The 18,219-nt window shown below is 54.0% G+C and overlaps 8 protein-coding genes across 8 annotated transcripts; 3 read left to right on the forward strand and 5 right to left on the reverse strand.

The window, feature by feature from the left end:
- Positions 1-179: 179 nt before the first annotated feature.
- Positions 180-1,950, reverse strand: F5Z01DRAFT_657833 (Alpha/Beta hydrolase protein). The gene has a single exon (XM_046263663.1). It carries the CDS (start codon positions 1,604-1,606, stop codon positions 665-667), a length of 942 nt encoding a protein of 313 aa, XP_046117569.1. The 5' UTR covers positions 1,607-1,950; the 3' UTR covers positions 180-664.
- A 1,285-nt stretch (positions 1,951-3,235) lies between these two features.
- Positions 3,236-7,082, reverse strand: F5Z01DRAFT_688539 (CHAT domain-containing protein; the record flags this gene model as incomplete). Its single annotated transcript, XM_046266049.1, has 2 exons — positions 6,378-7,082; positions 3,236-6,322 (listed from the first exon to the last, which is right to left on the reverse strand). The coding sequence occupies exons 1-2, from the start codon at positions 6,750-6,752 to the stop codon at positions 3,236-3,238; spliced, it is 3,462 nt and encodes a 1,153-aa protein (XP_046117570.1). The 5' UTR covers positions 6,753-7,082.
- F5Z01DRAFT_657852 (uncharacterized protein) lies at positions 6,858-9,899 on the forward strand. Its single transcript, XM_046263664.1, has 6 exons — positions 6,858-6,880; positions 6,941-8,452; positions 8,525-8,759; positions 8,862-8,927; positions 8,982-9,266; positions 9,336-9,899. The coding sequence occupies exons 2-6, from the start codon at positions 7,254-7,256 to the stop codon at positions 9,564-9,566; spliced, it is 2,016 nt and encodes a 671-aa protein (XP_046117571.1). The 5' UTR covers positions 6,858-6,880; positions 6,941-7,253; the 3' UTR covers positions 9,567-9,899.
- On the reverse strand, positions 9,812-11,416 carry F5Z01DRAFT_675052 (uncharacterized protein; the record flags this gene model as incomplete). Its single annotated transcript, XM_046265109.1, has 1 exon — positions 9,812-11,416. One exon carries the CDS (start codon positions 11,414-11,416, stop codon positions 9,812-9,814), a length of 1,605 nt encoding a protein of 534 aa, XP_046117572.1.
- Positions 11,417-12,514: 1,098 nt separating this feature from the next.
- On the reverse strand, positions 12,515-13,052 carry F5Z01DRAFT_688545 (uncharacterized protein; the record flags this gene model as incomplete). The annotated part of the gene is made up of 1 exon (XM_046266050.1): positions 12,515-13,052. Exon 1 carries the CDS (start codon positions 12,986-12,988, stop codon positions 12,515-12,517), a length of 474 nt encoding a protein of 157 aa, XP_046117573.1. The 5' UTR covers positions 12,989-13,052.
- A 437-nt stretch (positions 13,053-13,489) lies between these two features.
- On the forward strand, positions 13,490-14,269 carry F5Z01DRAFT_657856 (uncharacterized protein). The gene has a single exon (XM_046263665.1). The coding sequence runs from the start codon at positions 13,640-13,642 to the stop codon at positions 14,135-14,137; it is 498 nt and encodes a 165-aa protein (XP_046117574.1). The 5' UTR covers positions 13,490-13,639; the 3' UTR covers positions 14,138-14,269.
- Positions 14,270-14,863: 594 nt separating this feature from the next.
- Positions 14,864-16,157, forward strand: F5Z01DRAFT_151873 (uncharacterized protein). The gene is made up of 3 exons (XM_046257733.1): positions 14,864-15,107; positions 15,193-15,954; positions 16,011-16,157. Exons 1-3 carry the CDS (start codon positions 15,068-15,070, stop codon positions 16,016-16,018), a joined length of 810 nt encoding a protein of 269 aa, XP_046117575.1. The 5' UTR covers positions 14,864-15,067; the 3' UTR covers positions 16,019-16,157.
- An 857-nt stretch (positions 16,158-17,014) lies between these two features.
- On the reverse strand, positions 17,015-18,194 carry F5Z01DRAFT_151882 (uncharacterized protein). The gene is made up of 2 exons (XM_046257734.1): positions 17,694-18,194; positions 17,015-17,609 (listed from the first exon to the last, which is right to left on the reverse strand). The coding sequence occupies exons 1-2, from the start codon at positions 17,778-17,780 to the stop codon at positions 17,337-17,339; spliced, it is 360 nt and encodes a 119-aa protein (XP_046117576.1). The 5' UTR covers positions 17,781-18,194; the 3' UTR covers positions 17,015-17,336.
- Positions 18,195-18,219: the final 25 nt, after the last annotated feature.

Genomic DNA, 18,219 nt, shown 5'->3' on the forward strand with positions numbered 1-18,219 from the left:
TTGTGTCATCAGTCATCACAACATTTCCGAATGCACATGTGATGAGTGGTATGTTGGCTCTAGAGTTTGTTTAAGCTTGGCAGCGCGCCCCTGCATACAAAAGTGCTTCGACTCGCAGCGGTCCAGCGGACCGAAGAGAGACGTTTTTGATAACTAGATCAGGCAGGGAACATAGGACTCGAGAGAAGTAAACCAAAAGGTCAAAAACATACAACCAACCGGTAAATATTCCCATTCCTTCCAGTCCCTTCCTAAAGAGCCGGATCAATAGTCCGCCCGCCCGACCCGCTCCGCCCGACCCGCTCCGCCCGCCCCGGCCTCCGGCGCCGGAGGCGGCCCCCTTTTCCCGAAATGCTACGCGCCTGCCTCCGTCTTGACCGCCCGGGGGGGGCCACTCTTTCCCACTCATCTCTCTCTTGGACTTCGCCATCATCGTCCGTCGACGTTTGTCGTCCGCGTACGTCTTCATCATCGTCCCTGATTCTTGGACATTTCTCGACAAGGCCACCACCACGGCCGCCACGCCTGAGTAGATTTAATTGAGGTCTAGTTATCCCATGAGAACTCTATCACCTAATGACAAGATTCTAACGCAGTGAACAAGTAAAGGCACTAACCATTGCAAATTATGGCGTCGTCATGGAAGAATCGTCCAGTGGACTGCTTAAAGCTTCACAAACCCTCCCGGCAGCTCTTTCTGTTCAAACCACGCCTCAGAAGTTTCCGCAAAGAGAAGAGGCGCTTGGCGATTCCATGGATGCCTCATACTGGGGTGCGTATACGCAACCGTCTCCGGGTTCAACTCTCTCCCAATCTCCATTAGCTTGACGGCATCATGCGGGTGGTCGCTGCTTGGAATTAACCCGCCTTTCCCTGCAGCAACGATCAGGGTGCGTGCACGCCACGGCGACGGCCACTGGGTTGTAGACGTAGTTACCGGCGAGACGACCTGTCGACATAATTCGAGTGTGCAAGCGTTAGTATCGATGAGAGGCAGATCTGCGCCGTCCATTGCCCAGCGGAGCAAGGAACGGGGGAGACAGTTTTCTACACGAGACATGGCCCATGCTGCGTAAGGCACATAGGGTGTTAACGCTGTTGGGGGGAAGAGCTCAAAGCCAGAGATGAAGACGGAGTTGACCAGGTCTGGATGCGCCGAAGCCAGATGGATGGCGATCTGTGCACCTAGACTGTGGCCGATGACATGTGCCAACCCATTGATGGCGTGTGTGCGGATGAGGTCAGCGACGAGGCGGACCGAGAGATCTACCGAGAAAGGAGTGACGGCGTGAGATTGGCCATGGCCTGGAAGATCGGGGACCAGCAGGTGGTAGGAGCTGGGAAGATGCGGGAGGACTAGATCCCAGTAGAGGCCGGAGGCGAAGGCGCCGTGGATCAGCACCACAGTCGTGTGGCCCCGAGAGTTATGCGCAGTATAGTGCAGCTTGGTGCCGGTATCATCGTCAACGGTGAGGGACATTGATGCAGTTGAAGCCTTGCAGCTGTCGGATACGCGCGTCACCGTAAGCGGGGATAAATTGACGATACAATGGAGGTCAATTGGTGTCAGATAGTGTGTGGCTGGTGCGGTGTGGTCTGGTTCCATAAAGGATTTTGTATAGGGCTGTGTCGGGAGTTATGCCCTCACACGCGCAAACCTAGGCTCAGGATGATGATGATGAGAAGCAAAGATCGTTCGTGTGCCTCCTGTTGAGACGCCACTTGGTTGTTGTTCCCTGACCCACAGCCAATTTCCCTACGGACCAGAGGATAAGCCGGTCCGCAGCGTCCATCTGTTCTGACAGGCTGGCGCCAAGAGGGATTGTGTGGAATACGCCGCTAGAACATCAATTCAGCAAGGTATCTACTGCATTTGCTGTCTCTGCCTTATAAGTGAGCCATGCAGTAACGCTGTGTAGGGTAGGCAAAGTCTCACTAGGTCAAAGGGGGTTGATATTAATTAACTTTTTAGTGCCAAGACACGAGATTCACAATTGCTACTAGCGACATGCTCGATGTTGTAACTAATCTTGGCCCTCTCGTCCCGTGCTTGTCTTGTGGCACTCTTATTTAAGCTTACCTCACTTAGCGGGCGGCTCGTTACGGAGTGGCGACTGTTTTCTTGGGATTCTGCACTGGACATCAAAGCCCGCTGACCTAGCATGGAAGTACGTAGTAAGTTTTCTGGATGTACGGAGTCATAGAGCCCTTTCTCGCTCATTGTTCAAGTCTGGTCTCCTAGGGGCTCATATCTTGCCAAGGCACTAGCTGCAGCACGGTGCAGTGACTGCAGGCAGACTGCTTCAGATCCCCGGCACAAAAACGAGTACCTTATTACCTCTTCAGTACTCACTTCCCACTTCCTCATTCATCTTCCTTTGTTAAAATCTTCTCCTCCCCTGATTGATTCGCCCCCCATATAGGATCAGTATGGCTGTTCTATCTCGTTGGCTGCAGCTTGTCAGCTGGACATGTGCTCTTTCTTGCAGCATGGTCGCTACGGCTGCCCTCGATGATCTATCTACCTGACATTGATGATCTATCCACTGGCATCACGGAATTTCATCAAATCTTTCCTCGCAACGAGACGTATGCACCTTCGCCACTGTTCCTAATCGTGTTTGTATTCCAGAACCCAACTATCGCCCTGTCATTGACCCCGTATGTGTCGTCCACCTTGTTTCAATGGAACCAGAGCACCAGTGACTGGGACGTCAATGAAACGGCCCATTTTTATTACTGAACAAATAGTCAACGCCTCTGATAGCGAGCCTTTTTTTCTCCATCATGTCTTTGTTGGAAACCTCGACACAGAGGCCTATTGGAGCTTCGGTTGGGGAATCACGTGGGTGAATTGCACCGAAGGGGAGGGCCGACAAGTATTCCCTTACGCTGCAAGTTTCAACAACTACATTCGTTTCAAGACCGGAAAGGGTGGTCAAGAACCTGATTTCGTTTCCTCTTCCGACGATTCGCTATGCTCAGATGTCCCGAGCTTTACTTGGAATATCACCAAAATTGGCGAATCGTATCCTCGAAGCCACCCGTCCGAGCGGTGTGCGTACTTCTCGCCAGTCAAGCCAGACCCGAAGCCCTGCGAGGCGCAGGTAGACGCGAAGATTCAAGAGAGTATTCTTGCTTCGGCTACGAATGCTTTCTGTCGAGAGAATGGCCTTTGTCTGAATAAACACTCGAGTCACCCATGTTTCATGTTCAGACTAATGCCCAGAGCGCCTCAACGCAAAAACGGACTACCATGCAGCACAAAGGATGCCCAGTGGCAGGGTCTCCTCGTCCGCCGCTCTCCCCTGATCTCCAACACGGCAGCCCGCAGACAGCAGGCCAGGTTGATGAGGCCTCGCCCGGATACGGAGCGGGCATCCTTGATCTCGTTGTAAAAGCACCGCGAGAACTCCCGTCCGGTGGCCGATGCTATCGGCCACAGAGTGCCGAGCACGGAGCTCGCACCCGAGCAGAGCAGGGCGGTGACGAGGCCCAGCGGCTCGTCCCCGCTCGCGCTGATGCCCTGCGAGGCCGAGTCGCACGCGATGAGCGTGATGTGAGGCCAACAAGTGCCGAGTTTGAGGCGGAACATGTCCACGACGGAAAGAGAACCGTCGGACAGCACGATTCTCTGGTCCGTCACGGCAACCACCCGATCCACGATGCAGTGCCCGTGAAAGTGGAAGAGGCTCGACGTCTCAATCGAAGCCTTGAACTGGCCGAGGCTCGCACCCCGTCCCGTGATGGCGTTGGCCCCGATTGCAGCCGATAACGTGTCCGCGGACTCGTAGACGCGGACCTGCTCGTCACGGAGGAAACGAGTACCCGGAGTCTCCTCGTACACGGCCATAACCGTCTTGGACGTCGGCAGCGCTGGATCCCGCCATGCCCCCAGAGTTTGTCGCCAGCATTGCCAGGCCGTGGTGAGACTCGCACAGTATACCACTGGGTTCCTCGCGATGACGGGCTCCCCCCCTATCCACAGCGCGTGCAGCGGTATGGAATGAAGGATACCAGTGGCGCAGAAGACAAGGAGGTCGTTCTCTTCCGAAATCTCCGCAATGGCTTCGACGAGCGCGTCGAGCTGTCGGAGGCAGTACTCGGGATCATCCTCCTCCAGCTCAGAGTCGTAGAGACTCTCGTCTTCGTCGTCGCGATTATCCACATAGCGCGTCTTCCACTCTTCCAATGATCGCAGGGATAGCGGGCAGCGAAGGAGCTGGGCCGGGCCGTGGTTTCTGGTGGCGACGACGCAGACCTGTCCGTCTTGTACGACCCAGTCCACAAACACCACGTCGGTGACAGAAGCCTCCTGTCTTGCCTCCGTAGCCAGGTCCTCGAGTTGACGCCTTGTGACCGGGGTTCCCGCTCTCAGGCTCAGCAGATCTCGCAGAGATGTGTGCGCACTCATCTCCGCCTGGAGGATGTGGAGTTGGTTGCGAAGGTTGATCCTTGTCGTGCTCTCGCTCGCGCTGATTCTCTGCATCAGCTCGACTTCCCGCTCGAACATGTCCTTGGTCGCCGAGTCCCGTTCAATGGCCACTCTCAGATGTTCCGGAACCAGGACACCCAGAGCGAGCAGGTCCGACAAGCCGCGCGCCTTTGACTTTTGGGTCCAAGACCACAACTCTTCGAGGAGATTCTCTCGCAGACATACTTGCCTTGCCATATCATAGATCCTCTGCACCTTGTCATCGGCGCCTCTCTGTTGCCTGCGCGCCATGGCGTCAAACCCCCCCAGAATCGAGAGGTCCACGCACTCGTCGTTCTTGGCCTTCTCCGCCACAGACAGCTGCTTCAATGCAAAGTCCGACGTCGCTCTTCCGTGGCTCCATGCGAGGTAGCCATAGTAGGCGCACCAGTAGGCCGCTTGGCTGGCCATCTCGGTCACGTCCAGGTTCCGCAAAGCTTCGTGCGCAATGTCCGCCAAGTTATAGGCATCGACCAGGCGATTGAAGTCTGTCGACTTTTGGAAGATGGAGAAATGAGCCAGGGCCTGCATCAACCTGGTGTTGGCAGCTTGCACGAGGCCTCCGGTCCTCAGGTAGAGCGGGACGGCTTTTTCTAGCAGGTCGATCGCTTCCTCTTCAGCACGGCTACCGGGGTGAATCCCCGAGTCCTTGGACAACCAAAGAGCCGCCGAGTTTTGGTAAAAACCGGCAAGCTTTGTTTCCATGTCGGCACTTTGCCCGGCAAGGTGAGGCGTCAAGCTCTCGATTCGTTGGATGTACTGGTCAGTCCGGCCATCATGCGTCCGTATGAGGAGCGTGACGATAGCATTCAGCTTCTCAAAGGCGGGCCCTACCATACCATGCTGGATCTCGTCATTGATAATTGTATTCCACTTTTGGAGCAGCTGGTTGCGGTCCGCTTCAAGAGGATTGGAAAGGGCGAGAGCGATGAGTACTTGCAGCTCCAATGTGTCTGCCTCAGCCCTCTCGATGGGGATCGTTGGCGTGTATACTGCGCAGCTCTTTTGAATCCACGAGAGGGCCTCGGGACCTTTCTGAATCTGTAGGTATGCTTGTGCGACAATGCTGGCAATGGTGGCTTTCTGTCTGCGGCCGTTGGTCTCCAGTACAGCGTCATACAGTGAGACGCCGGTCTCAATAACACGGGGAGCTCGTCCGGAATGTAAGAGCCAGGTTGCCATTGATTTGGTCAAGTATAGAAGCCGAAACAGATTCGCTCCCGACTTGCTCACAAGTTCGTCAGTCAGGCCGATCAAGTTGAGCTGGAGATCGAAGAACCGGGCATCGGTAAATGATGCCTGCAACGACTGGAGACCATTCTGGACGCCGAATAGATAATTCTGCTGCTCGAACGAGGAAACATGAGCTTGAATGGTATCCACGGCTGCTGCGACATCTCCCTCATTCCTTCGAATACGACGGCATATTCGGCGGATGTCGACTTGCATGCTGCCAAAGGCGTGACCAGTCTCGTCGTACATGCGCCTGGCCGCCTCCTCGCGCAGCTCCAGTGCGTCCACCGAATCGAGGCTCGGCGCAAACTCGCTGGTAAGATCTAAGGCTTGCGCCTTGAATATAGCCGGCATCTCTACTCGGATCAATTTGCTGGCCATGCGGTCCCAGGTGTCGACGCGGAGTTGGAAGAGTTCCGTCCCCAAAGGCGATGAAACCGAGGCGGCATACCGACGAGCCGCCATCAATGCGAGCCGATACTCCTTGTTCGATAAGGCGCAATCAAAGGTACTTTCTAGCCAACTGAATGCCTCTGGATTTCTCTGGGGAATATGGAGTTGGCTGACGAGTTGGACGATCTTGCAATATGTGTCTCTGATGAGAACCTCGGTTGCCTGTCAGACAGGTACGCTTTCAAGAGGACGGGACGATCAATGAGAGACAACGCACCACATGATCCGACACTTGATATTCCAGTCCCATGAGAGAGAGCTTCTCATCAAGGCGAGCGGCTTCATCGAAACTTGCGGTGAGGGTGTCAAGATTCTCGCGGACCATGGGCCGAACCAGGCAGACGTGCATGCGGATTCGTAGCATCACCAGCCGGTTTGGTTCGCCGTCTGCTTGCTTTCCGTTTAAAAAGTCTTCCCAAATCTTCAGGGCCTTTGCGAGGCAGCCCTGGCACTGGAGGGTATAGCCCAGCTCCGCCGCCAGCTGGGCTGGATCGAGTGACTGTACGACTGCATCAGATTGAAGAAGATTGGCACCCTCTTCAAAACGGCCTTGACCGCGAAGCTGCTGGAATCTGTCAAACATTCCGTCCATGGATGGGTCACGGCCTGGTACATGGCCTCACGAGAGGAATCGCGCTGCGTTTTGCGAGTTGAGGCTGTGGCGACTGGAGTCCCCGAATGATAGAACTGGCGACGAGGCGGTCAGTCAGCTGAGTAAATGTAGGTACTCAACTGCGGCACTGCCAATATGAAGAAGCTCGGCCACTCACAGAGTCACAGCAGTGCAGCGTGATCACGCCTCATGCAACATGGACCGGGGCGGCTGCACTGGCTGGGTCGCGACCTATCGCCAGTTAGCTGATACGCCGATTTTGAACGACAGAGACTAACAGGACGCGGTACACAGCTCTGCTGCGGCCGATGTTTCTGTGCCGCTCTCCCAAAGGGCAGAGCTAGGGAAAACACCTCGCCACACATTGTCCTATTGATTGCAACACCAACGGACGGGGCTTGTTCACATCACTCAGCGCTGAATACTTGTTCGACGGACACGCCGACTGGAAGGCTCGGCGCACATTGTCCTTGCACCGCCATGACCGAACCAGGCACGTTTGACAGATATGCCGTCCTCCGGTCATACGAACCCCGCGATGTGCAAGTCGAAGAAAGCAGCGATTCCGCACATCTCGGACAGAGAAACTCGGACGATCACAGCACAAGATCTGTCATAACGCACCTCGACGCCGCCGGGCTGGGCATCATCGGCAGGGTTCTGTCGGTTGTGTACGGGACATGGCACGGTACACCGGCGACGCTCGTGTCGTTCCAGTTTCGATTTCGCAGCAGAGCTGGGAGCTTTCGGTTCAGGACGTCTGAGATCGCCGTCACCTTTGACAAGGCCAGCAGCATCCTTCGCGTTGACTCTGGCGACGACGCCGCTGCTATGGCCAGCCCGCCCGCCGTTGTTTCACTCTACCCCAAAGCCCTGGATGGCGGCGAGTGTGGGTGCTCGATCAAAGGCTCGTACTGGCTGAAGAAGAACCAAAACGTTGCCAATCAAGTATACTGGAAGATACGTGAGAACAACAGCGCGGAGACCTCTGGCTTACCCGACCAAGTTGGTCTCTGCGTCGTAGTGACTAGTCGCGGTCCGTTCCTAGGCGTCGTGGAGGCGGAGGCAACCTTGAAGCTCGCGCCCAAGGCCAAGTTCTCCTTCAGAAACCTCCCATGGTCAAAGGACGACCCTCTCCTCTTTGACGGAAGAACTGGAAAGGGACCTCCAATGGAGCAAACGAGGTTCGACACTCTGACAGATGAGCAATGGGCAAAATGGATAGCTATGCTCCACGGAAGTTTGTCCTTTCCACCGTCCATGAAATCGGAGGACACTCTGATGGAGGACACTTCTTCCGGCACATCATCCTCCACAGAACAAACCGGACGTGCCGACTTAGTGTATCGTATACGAGGCATCCCTGCAAGTTGGTCCGAGGACAAGCTTGTTCTCGAGTTGGCCGCTCTGTTCTCTATTCAGGCCAACCAACTCTCACTGCTAACCTTTGCACGGAGCGCGTTCGCCCATCGCTCACGCGAGGCTGCGGTGGCGGTCGTCTCGTTCCTTTCTGGACCGCCTCGCGTCCTGGTATCAGAAGAACGACAGTGGTCATTCTCGATCCCGGGAGTTTCGTCTGGACTGGGAGCCGCCATCGCGACACTGGTGCTTGACCGGGATTTCGAGGGTCTCACGCCGCTTGGACGGATTTCTCCCACCAGCACGCTCTTCTACGCCGAGTAAGTCCCCATAACTATTGCTTCGCGTGTCAAGTGGGCAAGAAGAACTGAGATGCCTTGGCCGTCCTACAGCATCATTGCGGTTCCAGGCGTTGGAGGCCACGCGTACGGATCGTTCAAGGAGAGAGGCAGGTCATACATGTGGTTGCAAGATTCTCTGCCAGTGGACCTGCGGCTGCTCCCAGAGTCCAAGGAGGCGCGGGTCCTAATTTATGGCTATGACTCGCACTTGTCGGAAAGTCAGTCGTTCCAGAGCCTCTGGGACCTGGGCGGCAAGCTGCAGGCCACCATCAGGGAAAGCCGTTCCGTAAGTCCTCCTCCCCCCCTTTTCGAGAACATACGAGGAGGTTCATGTAGCTGTTATTTATGAGCCCAAGCAAGCCCACCAACTTACTTTGGGACACTACAGGATTCTCAACCCCAACGACCAATCGTGCTCATAGCTCACAGTCTTGGTGGCCTTGTTGTCAGAGAAGTACGACTCCCCTGGTTATACCCTCCCGAAAATGGGCGTCTGACGTGAGGGCAGGCGATCATCCGCATGAGTCGGGGTAATGAGCGTGATCGACATGCCTTGAACTGTATTGCGGGCGCGATGTTTTTCGGAGTGCCTAACAAGGGGATGGACATCACATCTCTGATCCCCATGGTTGGCCACCAGCCTAATCGACCTCTTCTAGATTCCATCTCCTCGGACTCGGAGCTTCTGGGAGCGCAAAGCGTGGCGTTTCAGGACGCAGTCTCGTCCATGTCGTCCGGGGGGCTCCCAATCTTCTCCATCTACGAGACGTTGCTTTCCCCCACCGCCGTTCAGGTATGATCTCCTCTTCCTTGACAGGTCAGAGCCCCTCGAAATGCAAAGCGCTGATCCCCAGGATGACAGGAGGGATCAAAGTGGAGAATGGCTGGCACGCCTGCCATGCTGGTCGACCGTGACTCGGCAACGCATGGTCGGCCGTTGGACGCTGAGAGCAGGTTTGTGCTGGGCTTAAATAGAAACCACTCCGATCTAGTCAAGTTTGAACGCAATTGCGACGATTATGAGCTTGTGCTGGGGTTCTTGAAAGAGATGCTGACAGGCTACGAAGTAGCAAGTAAAGCGGATGGCGGGTGACTTTCAGACTCCGACTCTGTGGTAGCATCGAGCATGTACGCCTAGCGAGGGTATAATGTCGTGGAAATCATGACATCAATGCAGTGCATCCCGACTAGTCATGGGGTTTCTCCATTCAAGACACGTCGGACATTAATCCGAGAAAGCATACGAGGTGATCGTGCGGGAATTTCGCAGAGCACGGTGGTATATTAGATCAATAACTGCCACACCGTATCAGGTTCACACAGCCCAAGGGACCGGAATCAGCCGGAAAGTATATGAACTTCTGTGCTGTTTGAGCCAGTGGCGCTCTTCTTGATAGCAACGAGGTCGGAAATCCCAGGTCTGTTCCAGTTCACCATTGCGAATTCAAAACTCCCATCCGTTCCATGCAAGCCTGTGCTCGTCTTAAGGATGTAGTTCTGATAGCCCGAAAGGGCAGAGAGGATGTAAACCTCTGTGTTTTCTGCCCCGGGCTTGCCTTTGTTAATGACAACGAGATCCTGGCGCCCACGTCCCTTCCAGTCGGCCATGATGAACTGGTACTGTTCGTTTGTCTCATGCAGAGCCGTGCCTGTCTGTAGAATCCATGACTGGAAGTTCGAACTACCCGAGAGGACGTGTACTTCCGTACTACTTGTCCCGGTCTTGCTTTTCTTGATCGCGACGAGATCTGGACGCCCATCGCCGTTCCAGTCACTGACGAGGAATTTGAAAGTGTGATCAGTCTCGTGTAGGGGTGTTCCCGTTTGCAAAATCCACGTTTGGAAGCTTGATGCGCCAGAGAGGATATGCACTTCGGTGGTATTGGATCCGGTTTGACTCTTTTTGATGGCAATCAAGTCAGGGCGTCCGTCGCCGTTCCAGTCAGCAACCATGAATTCAAAGGTGTGGTCCGTCTCGTGCAGGGGTGTTCCCGTCTGTAAGATCCAAGACTGGAAATTGGACGCGCCCGAGAGGATATGCACTTCTGTGCTGTTCGACCCGGTCTTGTTCTTCTTGATAGCAACAAGATCTGGGCGTCCGTCACCGTTCCAGTCAGCGAAACAGAACTGGAAGCTATCGTCGGTCACATGTAAAGGTGTTCCGGTCTGCAGGATCCATGATTGGAAATTCGGTGCCACGATCAGATCCCGTGGCACTTCGAGGCCGGCGAGCCTTGCCCTCTCGATTGTGAGCTCGCGGATGCCGAGCCATTCGTGGAGCACATTTTCGTACAATGTCTCGTTTGGATCAAGCTCTGTCTTTCTGAATGCGTCGCTCATCTCTTTTTGCTGTTGAAGGACACTCGTTCGTGAGTTGCCCAAAATTGGCTTCCCGTTGAAAGTCGCAACCCATCCCACTATAGACTTCGCCGGAGCTGTACTCATCTCCCGAAACATCTGAAAGCCTTTTGCCATCGAATTCTCGCACTCGTCAATGGAGTCTCGAATGTGTAGGAGGACGTTGAGCAGTTCCCCTTTATCCCCAGTCACCAAATGCAGCTCCTGCAGGATCGTTATTCTCAAGCCCGCTGCAACTATATAGGAGGGTAATCCGAGATATCCCAGACTGGCGAGTGTAGCGAGCAGGTCCAGCGAGTCATTGGCGGCATCGTGTAGCCGAAAGAGACTTGTTGATGGTGCATTGTTGTAATTCTCAATGTTCCGGACAAGACTCTCGAGCTTATCAGTGGCTTCCTGGAGCCGTTCTGCTTCAAGAGCCTTCTGGAGCACAGCAGCGATCTGCTTGATCGATCCCGCTTGAAGCTGGGCGTAGTTTGGTTTCCGAGTATTGAATAGGCTGTCCATTACCTTGGTGCCGACCCATCCAAGCGCTCCCTTGGCGATCGCAGTCGCAACCACCGCCCATGTGAAAGGTTCAGCCATAATACGTACCTGGCTGAACTCGGCAGCTGCTTTCGTGATGATCCGGGCGAGCTAACTTGCTACAATGTGGACAGGGCAACGCAACGTTGTATGTAGAGTGTAACCGAACCCAGAAACCAGCCTTGGTTTGTTCCCAGGATAACCTGGGCATTGGACCAATATATGCCCACGCTTGTCTTAGATGGCAGGCCAGCTAGTTAGGGTCTAGACTCTAAACTATTGTTCAGCTGAAGGCGGGGCAACATCACTGCATGTGTGTGCTAGTTGCCAGTAAACCAGATCACGAAGGCGGCACATGCATTGGAAGGAATGTCATGGCAAGGGTCTGGACTCTGGTCTAACCGCCTGGTACTTCCAGTCCCGAGCCCTCCGACCATTCTTCTCCATGAAAGGGTCGACCTGGCACCGCCCATGGCTGTGCTTTGGCCAATTCGGTCAACAATGTTGGAAAAAGAATACAGACGGGCCGCCCTCGTGGCGTCCAATAACACTGTCCATGCGACAAGACACGGCCGTGTGGCGGCCGTCCCCTGCTTCGCCTGAAGCGGTGGCATTTGCACGGAGATGATTGTCCACGGAGTTTTTACATCTGTGGATATGGGCCCCTAAATATGATCCCAAGGCTCATTAGATAGGATACAGACGGTGAAGAAGAAGGGAGGCCTGAGGAAATTCCAACAAATTGACTGTCGACGATGCTCCAGTCTATGCTGACATGGTTGACGTCCGCGGACAGCAGGGACAGAGTAATGGGCTCCGTGATGCCAAGATATTTCAGCGCATTGAGTGGTCCGAAGAAGTCGAGGGCCGTTTAGGCTGTGCGGGGAAGAGAACGACTGCGATGCGCAGAAGGCTTGTGGCTTTTAATCAGCCTGGTAAGGGATCATGGCATGAGCAGGTTGCGTCATTGGGCTTGGTCCTTACTCGTGGTGTTGGACATGATGGCTTCCTGTGAATGCGTACAGGTTTTTGATTGTGTGATGCTTCAGGAATACCACAGGGGCTTCGTCGTCCAGGTCCGTTTTATATCTCCCTCCCAGGTGATCCATGGTTTCCCCTATGCTGATGCGTCCCTAATGACAGAACTAGATCTAGGATTCATTTTTGAACAATCAGGCCGGCCTTTTGAAGAGCGGGAATAGCCTGCTGCTCCGTCCACTCTGTGCACTTCCTCAAAGGAGCACGAGCTTCTCCAGGCTCGTAAAACGTCAGCGGGTTCCAAGACTTGACTGGCTCCGTCTTCAAAGTTTGAGTATTAAAAGCCTTCTGCTTTGGAGGTGGAGGAAGGGTTTTGAGGAGATTCTCAAACTCGGTGGGATAGTCTGAGGCAGACGTGTAGCCGAGGAGCTCTTTGGAATGAAGCGTTTCGGACTCGAAAGGGTTATGGCATGCCTCAGACTCGTAGTGCATGCCTTGAACAATGTCGCCAGTGACGTGATGCTTCACACCGGACCCATGCCCTTGGGCAGTGGTCTCCACGAAAATGACGGTGTGGAAGCGAGGACTGGGCATATCAGGGTCCTGCATAGCAAGATGAGACTTGAGCTTATACACAGCGTAAGACGCAGACATGTTGAGATACTGATGCTGGTCCAAGAGAATCAGTAAAGGGGGATAAAAGCAGCAAATATGAGAGATGAGGAAGGGAAAATGGAGCATCAATCTCGAGGAACGAGGTTTGCATCTGTCTTTTATCATCTTGAGCTCCCATGATGTCGTCACTGTTCTATGATTTTCTACTTTTCTGGCTTCCCTTCGGCCTCGGCGCCAATAAAGCCAATGGCAAAATATCCTCACCGGATCCAACGGGCTTATCACGTTCAATCATAGGGTCCTGAATGTCAGATCTTGTTTCAGATCTGTGGAATAGTGTTGGTTGTTGATGGAAAGTAAAAGGGCTCCAATTACATCTTTGCTCTTGCCGCCTTGCAGCAAATTGATTGGTACGAAGCTCGCTGCCTGACGGCCTCCTGTGGAAAAGTTGCGCTTCTCCAACTTCCTCTCAACCAACCCAACAGAACGCAGGCGCACACCCTTCCATGGAAACGTGAGGCATCACAACTACCTGCAAGGCTGCCATCCTTGGTCGACATAATAGAGAGTGCCGCACATGAATTGCCATCCATCTTTCATCCCAGCAGTCGGTGGACAGTATTAGTCAACAACGTATCTGTTGTGAAGTATGGAGCCTTTGTCTTCGAGAACGAAGGCCATGCCCTCCTGATGATAGAAGGGCTTCCCGACGGTCCTGCGCCTGTCCTCTACGCAATGAATCGAGAGGGTGACAGGTTGTTCCTAGTGATGGAGTATGTCCAAGGACAACAGCTTGATCAGGTTTGGAGTGATTTGTCGGAAGCGCAGAAATTGTCCATCACCAGCCAGCTACGCAGAGCGACCGACAATATGCGAGGCCTCTTGTCACCCGGCTATTTCGGCGGCATGGTGGGCGGACCAGTGCCTCACCGGTTCTTCTTCTCTGCGAAGAAGGATTCAAGATCACAGGGCCATTCGCCACAGAAGAAGAGTTCTACCATGTCCTCTTCGAAAAATCAAAGACGAACTGGGAATGCCATCGTCGCAGGGCCTGGGTGGCTGAATTCGTCCGCCGGCACTTTCGTACAGCGTTCAGGAGTCAAGGTAGCAGCGTCTATATACTTGTCCAGAAACTTTCTTGCAGCGAGGAAGATGACAGCCCAGAGTCAGACTACATGTATCAAGTGACGGCTATTGTGGACTGGGAGGCCGCAGGGTGGTATCCGAAGCCATGGGCGTAGTCTTTGTGCTTTACATATTTTGTTTGGTCGGACGATTGGCCAGAAAAGCTTGAGAAGGTTTTGGATCCTTATGTTCAGGAGTCAGCGGTGATCAAGCTACTATTAGGGGAAGATTTAGACCTGTGACGGTTTCTTTGTACTCAGGCCCGGGTGTGGTGTCTTCCGAGACTATGGCTGACTAAATCAGGGGATCTGATTCGTTCAAAAGCCGGGGAAGTGGGTCAAGGGACCATGTCTAAAACAATACATGTCTCCGAGAGGTCTATTTTGAGTTTAGCGCTGGACTTTTTCCCTTAGCTGCAACCTTAATGAAGACTTCAAGTTATACTACTACGTAGCAATGGTTCTGGCCGTCTCCTCTCCCAGGCGACCACAGCATCCATTCATGCAATCGCTGACGGTAATTGCATCACGATAGTATCGCGATCGCACCAAGCAAACAAATGTCCCAAAGTTGTACTTTTATGATTTATCCCCAACCAACACATTCAGAACAGACTAGTCGCCTCTCCCACCGCAAGCGCTCCGAGTCACGATACGCGCCCGCCCAGCCCCAGCTACGTTTGGCGCCCCTTGGTTGTCACGGAATCTGAAACGATGCGCACGTTTGGAAAGGTCATGGTCGACCAAGACGACGCCATGAACGACTGAGACGATGGCCTGTCAGAAGGGGTCTATTTCATGGTCAAAAAGATTCGCTGTCCCCCTTCTCGTCTCTCTCCCTCTCTCGTCGTGTCTGCATCTTCATCTTCAACCGCAGTGCCGTTCTTACTTTCTCATTCCCATAGACGACAGGTCGTCTAATTAGATTCTTCAATCATCTTCAATTCCTTCTTCACTCTTGTTACGACTCGTTCCTTTCCAGTACATATACGCAATGCAGCTCCTCAACTATCTTCCCGTGGCCTTGCTGGCTTGTAAGTTCCATTTCACCAGACATATCTTTCCCATCCCAAAGAACCTCTACCAATGAACACCAACTCACACCTTATCCCTTCGCAGACGCCACAGGGGTTGCCGCCGTCCCCGATCATGATTCTGGTGATAACTCCTCCTCCACCGAAGACTCCGCAGCCGACTTCACACCCGCCGTCAACTGCCGCAACGACATCTGCTACTCCGCCGTCGTCCCAGAGGCCACCGCCAACTCCGAGTCGGGGCCCATCTGGTTCCAGATCTACGCCCCGACAAAATTCGCCTGGGTCGGTCTCGGCACCGGCACCCAGATGGCCGATGCCAACATGTTCATCATCTACCAAGACGGCAACGGCAACGTCACGCTGTCTCACCGCCAGGCCAGCGGCCACACCATGCCCCAGGTCCCAGCGGATAGCTCCGTGACGACGACGCTCTTGCCTGGCACAGGTGTGAGCGACGGGTTCATGGTGGCCAACTTTCGTTGTACCAACTGCACCACCTGGAAGTCAGGCGAAAGTCTGGACTTTACGTCGGCCGGCACACCCATGATTGGCGCGTGGCAGGAGGGCGACCCCCTTGATTCGACGGATGTCGAGGAGAAAATTGGGCAGCACACGGGCAGCCCGCGCATCTTCTCCCTCGATCTGTCTACTGCCATCAAGTCGACTGCTGGAAATCCCTTCGTGGACCAATTTGCTGTCCCCGAGGGGGCTAGTAACAGCAGTTCCGCGGATGGCGATTCTGGGGACGACACTACAGGTGGTGATGGCGAGAGCGCCGGTGTTGGCAAGTTCTCCCTTGTTTCTGGGGGTGTTGCTGCTGCGATCATGATGGGCCTCTCTCTCCGTAAGTTTCCTGGTGTGTGACGTGGTTCCGGAGCGTTGATACTAATCGCCATCTAGTCATGTAATTTATGACATGCATCGACTCGAGAGACAAAGGTCCGGTAGCCCTGTAGGAAGGCTTCTATCATGGGTTGAGACTGGTGGAAGAGAAGCTCCCCACGCTGGAACGCGAGATCTATCTGTGATAGTATCATGTCGTCGGGCCACGCAAGTGGCACGGCTGTTATAATTGAGCGAATGCATTGTCTTCTCAACAGACCAACATAAACGACCATGCCCAAAGGATGAACTCAGACCTACCATTTCACGACAGGCCGTCCTAAGCAGGCAGTTCCTCGTAGTATGGTGACCTTAGTATTCATTACACACGTATTTTCAGCGTCTATTCCCATCCCGGGCCTCCCGGAGTCCGGAGTCCGGTCCATCCCCGATGGGTACGGTCTGGTCTCACTGTAGCACGGGCCACTCACCCTTTGTGGGCAGACATTTCTTCCTCTTTCACCCCTGGTTTGCACTGGATCTGCCCACCGCTATTTGATGACTTCATACATTTGACAACATCCAAGCCGCTCTCGTCGTACTCAGCCAGGACCGTCGCATGCGTTGCCCCTTGTCCTCTACATGCATCCACTCATTGAAGCCAGACGCTCCACCGGCACGAATTTGCTGATGTATTTGGCGACTCGTCTATCCCCTTTCCTGCAAGACGGCTGATGCCTGGCTCCAAGGTTTACCGCGAGCCCGAAGGAATAAATGAATAGGCTTGGAAGCCTCAGCATTTGGACAGCCTATGTAGTTGGAGAGCCCGCTCAGGAGTCCATTGGCAAGCCCTGTCCACCGAATTGGGAGCCTGGACTAGAGTTCGGCAGTGCGTCATGAAAGTAAGGGCCCTGGGCTTGGAGCTCGGCATCTGCTTATGGGCAGGATTCGTTCCCCTGTCGATTTGTCGAATCCTACCGCCTGCCAAGAGATATAACTATACATACGCGCGCAGACCATACATGTATGGAGCAATAGGTCAGAAATTTATTGGTGGAAATTGCATGTCTCGACGACATCAATCGCACTTACGAACACTCATTCGAAAACAGACGTAAGGTACATGTAGACAAGACCGTGACATATTTCCTTCTTTGTGATACCACCCTCTTCATCAATGTTTGTGCCATGCAACATGAAAATGATCGCTTCATTACGCTCCCTGGAGTGTACGGGACTTTGCATTGTAAAGCTCGTCTGACTAGACTAGACTGGATCCCAGCAGAAACTACACAGTCGGCATGTGGGATGCGCCAAGACTCGCCCCATTCGATCCCAAGCCAAGAGTTCGACAGGTCCATCTACATGTGTTACCATGCATGATATGTCCGTGGTCCATCAGCACTAGATGCAGACTCCGGAGTTGGTGGTCACAAAGAGGCAGCCAGAGCAGCCATTGAACCAGCAAGTCTCGTCGCCGGTGCACGGGTGGCCGTACAGGCACTGTCTCTTGAAGAGGGTGCCGTCGTCGCGACGCTCGGACTGGCTCTGGCTGGCGATCTTTGCGAATGTCTCGACCTGGTCCTCGGAGAGAGGCCTTTCACCCAGAAGTTGGCCGTCGGCGCCAATGCGTTGGATCATGCCGGCCTCGGCGAGCTTCAGAGTGATACCATCGCCCTGGGTGGCCCAACAGCGTTAGCCATGAGTTCCATGAAGAATCATTTCCGTTGGATGGGGACCAAAGTTTGGTGGTCAACGTACCTGGTGGATCTCGTTTGCGCTGGGCGCAGCCAGGACGTTGGGAAGGGCAAGGGCCGTGATGAAGAGGGAGGGCAAGGAGAACTGCATTGTGATTGTCGTTGTGGTGTAGAAGTGCGACTTGAAGTTTTTGTTACTGAGAAGCTTTCCCCGGACCTGCCGTGAGTCTTATAGCAAGCGGGGAGAGACCTGCCCAGCCCTCTCTCTACGCCCGCAGACCCGTCATACGTTCTTGACCCTGGTGGTTCCGCCCCTGACTTCCAGAGAAGGATGATTAGTCTGCTTTGAACAATCCATGCAAGCTGAGCTGGCTGCTATATTACAGATCACCTCTCAAGGAACTTCTCGGACTCTGTCCAGTGACATGCTAGTTTCATACCCTCCATCTACCGAAACGACATATCGTGCAGGTAGCGCGATCCTTCCTCGGAATTTCTCTCTCGGTAAAAAGCATAGTCCGACGAACTTGGAATCCTCAGTTTTGGCAGGATTCCTCAGGAGTCAGGAGCCTGTTCACGTGGAGCTCATC

Source organism: Emericellopsis atlantica (genome assembly GCF_019669845.1).
Source record: "Emericellopsis atlantica unplaced genomic scaffold F5Z01scaffold_16, whole genome shotgun sequence".
Classification (NCBI taxonomy): Eukaryota; Fungi; Ascomycota; class Sordariomycetes; order Hypocreales; family Bionectriaceae; genus Emericellopsis; species Emericellopsis atlantica.

Bases quoted from the DNA above. Each gene is read 5' to 3' on its own strand.
- F5Z01DRAFT_657852 (XM_046263664.1), top strand. From the start codon at position 7,254: ATGACCGAACCAGGCACGTTTGACAGATATGCCGTCCTCCGGTCATAC. The intron at 8,760-8,861 runs GTAAGTCCTCCT...GGGACACTACAG, and splicing joins CCATCAGGGAAAGCCGTTCC to GATTCTCAACCCCAACGACC. The intron at 8,928-8,981 runs GTACGACTCCCC...ACGTGAGGGCAG, and splicing joins GTGGCCTTGTTGTCAGAGAA to GCGATCATCCGCATGAGTCG.
- F5Z01DRAFT_657856 (XM_046263665.1), top strand. From the start codon at position 13,640: ATGATAGAAGGGCTTCCCGACGGTCCTGCGCCTGTCCTCTACGCAATG.
- F5Z01DRAFT_151873 (XM_046257733.1), top strand. From the start codon at position 15,068: ATGCAGCTCCTCAACTATCTTCCCGTGGCCTTGCTGGCTT. The intron at 15,108-15,192 runs GTAAGTTCCATT...ATCCCTTCGCAG, and splicing joins TCCCGTGGCCTTGCTGGCTT to ACGCCACAGGGGTTGCCGCC.
- F5Z01DRAFT_657833 (XM_046263663.1), bottom strand. From the start codon at position 1,606: ATGGAACCAGACCACACCGCACCAGCCACACACTATCTGACACCAATT.
- F5Z01DRAFT_151882 (XM_046257734.1), bottom strand. From the start codon at position 17,780: ATGCAGTTCTCCTTGCCCTCCCTCTTCATCACGGCCCTTGCCCTTCCC. The intron at 17,610-17,693 runs GTACGTTGACCA...TGGGCCACCCAG, and splicing joins GCGCAAACGAGATCCACCAG to GGCGATGGTATCACTCTGAA.